This window comes from Arachis stenosperma, chromosome 2 (assembly GCF_014773155.1).
Source record: "Arachis stenosperma cultivar V10309 chromosome 2, arast.V10309.gnm1.PFL2, whole genome shotgun sequence".
Taxonomy (NCBI): Eukaryota; Viridiplantae; Streptophyta; class Magnoliopsida; order Fabales; family Fabaceae; genus Arachis; species Arachis stenosperma.
Window position 1 is genome coordinate 119510733 of NC_080378.1, and position 8652 is coordinate 119519384.

An 8652-nucleotide genomic window follows, 5' to 3' on the forward strand; every position below is an offset into this window, starting at 1 on the left:
TACAAATGATTACTCTTCCTCGTGTTATCTGCGCACAACCGCAGAGAAGAAGAAGCAAATCTAGGCATTTCATGCCAGGGTATAGACTAGTACTATATTTATAATGGGTTTGTGGTGGGTGAATCTAAAAGTGTTCAATATGACAGCCTTGTATACCCAAAACATTCGGTATTGTCTGTAATTTTAATGTTGGACAATTTTAAATTCGAATCTTTAGAAAAGTTTTAGCTAGTTGAGTTCTTAAGTATTAATTTAAATGAATTTTCCCTACATCAAATGTAGGATTAATATTCTTCAACAAAACCATCTATTTCATTAACATTCAAAAGCAGAGGATGTCGTTATATATATATATATATATATATATCATTTAGTATTTTTCTTGTGAAATATTAGTGGTTTAGTATGCTATAAGGTATAAATTCAGAACCTAATTTTATCTGGCTTTGAAGACATAATAATCAATAAACGCCAATTGGCAATTATCAGCAATTTCATCAATACGAGTTCATTATTTTTGTCAAAATGAATTGTGTACCTCACCACACACAAACACAAGGAAAAGTTTAAAAATCTCTAAAAGAGTAAACACTTTAGGGAACGGGAAATATCATGCATAATTGCATAGAGAGTAGCCCCTGTGTAATTATTGATTTCGCCGATCTAATTGCTAAGAGAGGCCCCACTCACTTCATCTTCACATATTCTAGAAAAGCTTATATTAAACCGTGGCAAAAGGCCATTTTCTAATCATGTCATTCTTGACTAATGATTTAGAAGTTTTATACCTAAACAATAACTCTCAATTCGATTGCCGAGACATATTTCTAAAACTCTATGCTAACTTACTCAATTTATATACACCAAACATGTTTTCATTTTCAAAACAAAGACATCGCTATATGAAATCAGATTTACATGTACTGGTCTGTGAACCTAAGACATACTAAGCACTACAAAATTATGTGCATTAATAACATGTGCAGTTATAGACTAATACATTTAAAGCCAAAATATAAAGAAAATTTATAAAAAGAAGTAATAAGACAAGGGAGGAATGTAAACTAACCTACAATCACTCATCATCACAACTTTATTTTTCTCTGTTTTCTTCAGCTAATCCAAGATCATAATTAAGTAATGGAGCAAGAGTGGCCTCCACAGCTGATCTCTGCTTGGTAATTTCGCGAAGAATGGCTAAATGAGCATCCTTACAAGCTTTTGCATCTGGGAAACCAAGGGTCCATCTCCCATCCACAAAATGATCAGGCATGCTAAAATGATCTCCTTTGGCTTTAGTTGCATACAACTTGGGGTTGAACTCTCTTACTCGAAGATGCAACCATGAGGGGTGATCCTTATCTATTGTTGGCTGTGAAACAGATAAAGAGGCAAATGACTGAAAAAACAAATAAATCAAAACATGATGACTTGATCAAGATATTGACTTACACATAACCCTGCCAATGGAGCAATTGCTATCACTACCCCATGCCGGCTTCGAAATGGGTGTTTCTCTGTGAGAAGCAATTTTCCGGTATTCTTATGCACCATTGGTACTACATATACATCTCTAATTTCGGCATTTGAAAATGCAATTGTACAAGGTATTCCAGATTCTGCAGTAGTCAGCATTAGAGAATGAAAAAGAGACATGACGCCAGAGGCACAAACAAGTTGAAACAGAACGATGCCTACCCAAAGAAACATTAGACCCAAAGCTAGCAGAAGAAACATGTGAAGAACAGATTACTCCAGAATCATTGCTAGAAATGGCAATCAATGGATTCTCTGCCAACTCACGTTCGAAAATAAATGTCTTCAGCTGAAAGTGGAGAATAAAAGCCTAGAAAAATAATTGGTATCAGAATTACCATTCAAGAGTTTTCAAAGAACAACCAATAAAAAGCATTACAAATTTACATATTTAACAGCACCAACCCAAATACTAAGTAAAAGATATTTAATAAAACAGGAAAGCTCATAAACTGCCATGAAAACAAGAAAATAAACATTTGCAGTAAAGGATACTCTCAAAAAAACAAGACAAAACTCAAGAGCAAGGTTTGGAAAATAAAACATATTGGAAAGAGACACCCATCTCTGAGCATTAGGTAATTTAAGAGAAATCATCCATAAAAGACAATTTAAAAGAATAAATTAGAACACCTTCACTGCATCAACTGTCTTTTGCCATGCAAAACAGGAAGATGTTTGACCTGTGAAAAAAACAATTCATTTACACATTATGAAATCAGTGCTCAGGACAATTCAATATAACGAGGGGAACATAAAGAAGTAATATACCATTGGTGGATTGTTGGGGAAGAACAAGTTCCAACATAAATATTGGATCTTTATATTGGGAAGATTGCTCCAAAACTGCATACAATATGTATGAAGGATGTGCGTTAGATTTATTTTTAGTTATTAAACAACAACAAAAGCCTAGTCCGGATAAATAGGGTTAGTTACCTAGATTAAGTGATGCTATTGCACTCTACTAAAAATGAAAATTTCATTGGTTCAATGTGAATTTTACCTTTCTTTTGTCCTTTTTTAATTAGGAAATATGCATACACTCTTTTTCAGTTTTGTTAAACATATACTAGAATTATTGAACTAATCCAAAAGACAAATTACCCAACAAAGATGGATCAGGATCAACCTCAGTAAGAAGCGTAACAAATACCTTTTGTACAGCTTGACCATTCATTTCTTACAATATCCGGAATATGATCAAACCAAACTCCATCAAGTTCTTTCAGAAAATGTACATGTGAGTGATCATATGCAGTCTGCTCATGGAAACTAGAAACTATAAAACTTTAGAAAGTTTAAATGTATACAGCAATTCCAAAGCGAATGCATCTTTGATGCAAAACATCAATTTCACTTGGACATACTTTTGATAGGAAAAATATATCTAGTTATCTACTACCAATACTGTGAACAGAAGTAACAGTTTAGAAATCTTACATTGAATAGGAGGAGATTATCATCATCAAGTCCTTCTCTACAAAAGTTAAGAAGCTTTTGCAAGCACCACCCTGCATGCCACAGCATCTCTGTGGAGTGGGATTCCTGGAAGGCTAAAACCTTAAGCAAGGCATTTAAAATCTGTCAAATTTAAAAAGGGCATGATAAGTTTGTTATCATTTTAAATGCTATGAACCATCTTTGACAAATCTAAAAGCACACTCAAGGTGATGACGATGACGATGACGATGACAGTAAAACTCAAAGGATAACCAGATTAAATTGTTGACCATAATAAGGAAACATATACCTCAGGCATAAATCCACCGAAGATACTTGCATCCAAGGACTTTGAAGTCGATGTCTCATTTGTCTGCATTGAATAGAGGTAAGAATGAAAACTATATCATATAGTTGATAGTTGATCAATTATATAATGTATTTTGTACAATGCACGGCAGGTTTCCGTTAAATGATGAAAGAAAATCACATGAAACAAAAACCAAGTAAAAACATTTTCAGTCTGGGAACAATTAACTACATAACTGGTTGACATATTCAAATTGGTGCTAACGACTAACCATATTTTCTTAATTAATGATTTAAGTACTTACATGTTCCTGAACTAGAGATATATTTACCAAGAAATATTTTGCTACCTTTAAAAGCAATAAAAAATGTTAACCCAAGTCCATCAACATATACCAATATATGTAACGGCCAACTGCAGCGCCCCCCCCCCCCCCCCCCCCCAAAAAAAAAAAAAAAAACCGACAACACACAGAAAAAAAAAAAACCCTTAGTGGGGAAAAGGAAAAAGGAAAAACCTTGGCTTCAGCTTTCAAATATAGAGAATCCTGGATATACTATTGTAATAGATGCAAAACAGTATAAGTATTCGCCATTTTGATTGTGGGTGCTCCTGATCAAATTCAAATCAATGTAATTATACTAACCATCGCATCCTGAGTCTGATACAGCCGAATCATTGGAGCTAATAGACTATCAAGATCTGCAAAACTTGCATGAAAAGCAACATCAAATAACATAATCGCTTAGTGAAAGACAACTTCTAGGGTATATACATAAATAAAATAAGACTACCTTTACTTTCAGCCAGAATAAGTAAGAGAAATGTAGAAGCTAACAGTAGGCATTGATCCTCAGAAAACACAAATGCAAGTATTCCTTGCCTGCAAGAGTTGTTACTTCATTATAGTTATAGTTATCAAGAAGATGCACTAGATGTTGCATAAACAAACTGCCTCAGGGGATGCTTCCACCTTCAACTTTGAAAAAAGAAAAAAGAAACAACCTTTTGGGACATATATCACCATTCAAGCAACTAATATTGACTCTGGTCCTGAAATCTTCCAAAAGAGAATCCAGATAGTTCCCATTGATGTTTCCATCTCCTTTTGACTCAGGAGCATAAGAAATAATCTTTGCCACTTCATTCAGGCACTTAGAAAATGGTTTAACTTCATTAGAGCTATCAGAAGCGTTCCCTTCGCTCAGAGTTCTCGCATTTAAGTTCAAAAAATGATACAGGATAACACCAGCCACGTTGTTAATCATGCTTCTTCCCCCAACGACTTGAAGAAGACGTGATAAGATATATAGTGAAGTGATAGCAGATAAATCTGAGCCCTGGGTAAAAGAACATATTGTTTGAATCAGCGCATCATGTGGAAATAAATCATGGATATAAATTCAAGTATAGCAACTAGCAAGATCAGCTGAAGCAGGCAGATTTCCTTCCCTTTTATTACAAAGTCCTTTGTCCACTTCACCTTTGAACACACTAAAAGAGCCAGACAACTAAGCTTCTTTTTTTTTTTTTTTGTGGTGGGGGGAGAGGGGAGGATTATGATTGTAAAGAATTCTCTCAACTAAACTAAAAAAGTGAGTGACTATATTTTAGTACTGCAATATTGAAAGTAGTAGCTCCTTAAGAGTATGAAGGGATTCTGTTCTTAATCTGAAGACATTATTTTTATCCTCTCTATGCAAGCAGATTCTAAGAAAATCAATACTGCATACCATTACCAAGTGGGAAATTCCCAGTATATCATGATATATATTCAAACATTCACAAGTTAGAGAATTGTTTTATCAATTATCGTCAATTCATATCAAGTATTAACAACTTTTAACACTAGAGTTGATATAGCAATGATATACCACACCAGAGGGAAACAGTAATTAGAGTAAACTAATTAGCAGGAAGTTCTCAGATCTCACATTATTATTCATTGAAGCTGGTAATGAGAATAGTACAGGAAACACAAGCCCATTCAGGAGATTCTCAGTAACCAATTGATTCAATCGAGGCTCATCAACACTAAGAATGTCTTTCAAGTAGTATAGTTCATCAATAATTTTATCAGATTCAAGAATCAATCCATTTCTTCTTTTTTGAGTGTCCATATCCCTGTTTGAATAAAGGGCAGTATCATTAGAAATCGGAATCACTCAAGCATATATAAATTAATGAAAAATATCTAACAAATGATTATACCCTTTTTCATGGAGAAAAGCATCTAAGAGAATACACATTTCTCGTAATCTGCCAACCATGACAGAGAAGTAGTCTGAAACTGGTGGCGTCATTATAAATTTATAGATCATCTCATCACTAACTGTCAAACCAAGACCCAAAATACTGTAAACATAGCACTAAGGCATGCTTATGACTTAGAAGCAGATCGAGAGCAGTATACCATTGTAGATGTTGAGAACTATTGTACGTACTGCTGTCTGAATCATCTTTTCCTCATGATGAGCAAACCTTAGAGCCTCAGTGTACAAGGGAAAGGAAACTACAGCATCCTGCAGTTGAATAATGCATCAAAGAAGATCATGCTGAATTTTGCCAGAGAAAACAAGCAAATTTTCCACTTCCACCACGAATTTATGGTAATGATTGCTTTCTCATGCTTTGGTTTCAACAAATAACTAATACAAGATAGGAACTGCATATATTTTTAACCGATATCTTTCTCAACAAAAATGATATTACATTAGCTTTCTAAACGTGTGTAATTCAAAACTACTCTAGCATAGTAAATTCAACAAAACAAAGGATGAATTCATTATTCACTTGTCCTATTCAAAAGTGAGAAGACAATTATTTTAGCTCAATATACAGCAACAAACCATCATATTTACAAGTTTTGACCTACCCCATGTACATTCACAAGAAGGCAAAGTGTGTCTCTGTTTATTTTACCACTAACGGCCCTGAATGAAGAAATGAACCAAAAGTTAGTTTCTCCTTTTAGAATAAATATTAAAAGATAACAACAAACATAAAACCATGTGAAAAAAAAAATATCAGAATCAGAAAATTTACACCCTTATGTGATTCACTAATAAAAGAAAGAGGAGAGAAAATTTAGAACATAAAACTTGCAACACAACCTTAGAAAAGACACATAGTATGGAGCCAAGTCTCCCCCATCAAGTTCATACGGATGCAAAATGATGCTATTAATATAACCATTGCTGAAACAATAGTCTGCAAGATGCAAAGTCAGCACAATACATTCGATTAAGTACCAGTATGAAGCCTAAGACATACGAGTCGATAATATAAAAGTACCAACAGACCATCTGGATTCTGTGTGCCATATTTGACAACATTTCCGCATAGCATAAGATCTCGTGCATCACACTATTGATGGGTCTAAAGATCTTCAATTAAAAAATTAAAGTTTTCAACTCAAACAACTATTTCATGCCTAACAATGTATGAACAATAGGTAAAACTCTAAAGTCTAATGACCTTAGCCTGAAACATCAAGAAATACTAACAGTCTTACAAATTGCATGTTCATTATCCATGTTTTGAATCATTATGCTGAGATACTGAAGTAACGGTGCCTCAATTCTTGAATTTTCACCGATATCAAGCATTCGAACGAATTCCGCAACCACTTGGCGATCCATGAAACATCTGAACCATTTAATCAAATACAAAATTCAAAATTTTCAAGATAATACTAACAAGATCAGAAGCAACGAGATTTTCCCAACAAGATCTTACTCAAGAATGGATGGATCATGTTTATCACCATAAGTAATTATCTCCACAACAGACTGCAATAAATCCAGCACTAATTCCTGCATAAAACAGTATGCATAATCACAATATGCTTTTTGTTCAATGAAAACAAAATACCACAATGAGAATAAAATTGACTTGTGTTACCCTGTTACGCATGTTCACAACTTTGATCTGCTTCAGTTCATCAATTACGGATCTGTAACCAGAAAATCATCAACAGCAATATTTATAATAAACAAGTTAAAGTTCCGTAAACAACAAAAGCCTCATAAGGCACTACAGAAACTTAATTTCCACAGCAAACTTCACGAAAAGATCAGGTCACTACCAAAAAGAAAGATCATCAAAAATCTCAAAACAGACTTTTTAATCCTGTATAATAGCATTAATAAAAACAAGTTCTAATTCCGGTAACAAGAGTCCCATAAAGCACCACAGAAACTCAATTTATACAACCAAATTCATGAATAATCAAGTCACTACCTAAGAAGACCATCAGAATCTCATATCAAATCTTATCAAAGCAAATCCAGGACAATGTAATATATAAGAAACAAGTTCAAGCTCTGGAAAGTGGAAACAACTAAAGCCCTGTAATGCACAACAGAAACTCAATTTTCACTCTAAAACGCACAAGTGAACAACCAAGTCACAACTACACTACTAAAGGATCAGCAAAATATCAAAACGAACCTTAGCAAATCCATAACAATATCATCGATAAGAAATAAGTTCGAGCTCCGCAGATTTAAATAAAATAAAATAAAAATCCTCATAAACTCAACTTCCACATCAAAACTCACAAACAAATAGTGCGCTAACTAAAAGGATCATCAAAATCTCAGAATGAAGCCAAACAAAGCCAAATCCATACAATATCATTTATAATCAACAAGTTCGAGCTCCAAAAAAAGCAAAATGCAACTTCCACACCAGAATTCACGAACAACTATAATTCACCACGTGAAAAATTCGTCAAAATCTCAAAATCGAACCATACCGAAGTCAGAAGCAGTAAAAAAAAATAAAAAACAACGAGAAGTCGCAAATTTCGAAGTTGTTTACCTGAAGTGTAGAACGGAGAAGCGATCAACAGATCGCCAGAAAGAGCGCATCATGGCGAAGAAAGCGAGGAGATCGAAGAGATCGTTGAGACCGATGCAGTTTTCGAAAATGTGACGACGAAGAAAGAGCAAAGAGTGGAAGAAATAGTGTTGACGTTTCTTCGCATTGCAGAGAGGGAAAAAAATGAAAGTGAAAGTAAAAAAGAAAAAAGAAAAAAGAAAAAACGAAAAAAAAAATGGTGCAATGCAGAGTAGTTTGGCCGTTTGGTATTAAAATATGGAGTTTGATGAAGCAACTAACTCAACTACCTTTCAACGTCTCGATTTTAAAACCCTGATTGCTGTAACTAACTAAGTTTCTAATTAACTAACTCTGCTGAGCTGCGTCTTCTGAAGAAAAAGGATGGATGATATAAGGGTTCAGCATCTAAATGCGTAATGTTTAATTATTAATTTATTAATTTTAAATAACTTTTTTCTTAAAATAGTTGAACTTGTGACTTAATATTATATAATTATCAACTCTACTACTTATTTTTA

General features: G+C 33.9%; 1 protein-coding gene across 3 annotated transcripts; it reads right to left on the reverse strand.

Moving 5' to 3' along the window:
• Nucleotides 1–833: 833 nt before the first annotated feature.
• On the reverse strand, nucleotides 834–8343 carry LOC130960186 (protein TRANSPARENT TESTA 9-like). Of its 3 annotated transcripts, none has more exons than XM_057885510.1 (20): nucleotides 8114–8343; nucleotides 7193–7244; nucleotides 7028–7104; nucleotides 6804–6937; nucleotides 6403–6499; nucleotides 6165–6222; nucleotides 5703–5811; nucleotides 5501–5621; nucleotides 5224–5413; nucleotides 4295–4629; nucleotides 4084–4172; nucleotides 3936–3991; nucleotides 3290–3352; nucleotides 2980–3120; nucleotides 2693–2798; nucleotides 2308–2382; nucleotides 2170–2219; nucleotides 1699–1846; nucleotides 1453–1619; nucleotides 834–1399 (listed from the first exon to the last, which is right to left on the reverse strand). In XM_057885510.1, exons 1-20 carry the CDS (start codon nucleotides 8164–8166, stop codon nucleotides 1094–1096), a joined length of 2427 nt encoding a protein of 808 aa, XP_057741493.1. In that variant the 5' UTR covers nucleotides 8167–8343; the 3' UTR covers nucleotides 834–1093. The 3 variants fall into 3 exon arrangements, with proteins under 3 accessions (XP_057741493.1, XP_057741495.1, XP_057741494.1); XM_057885511.1 differs by having other exon boundaries at nucleotides 836–1372; XM_057885512.1 differs by lacking the exons at nucleotides 7193–7244; nucleotides 8114–8343 and having other exon boundaries at nucleotides 6592–6937; nucleotides 7028–7075.
• Between the last annotated feature and the right edge of the window lie 309 nt (nucleotides 8344–8652).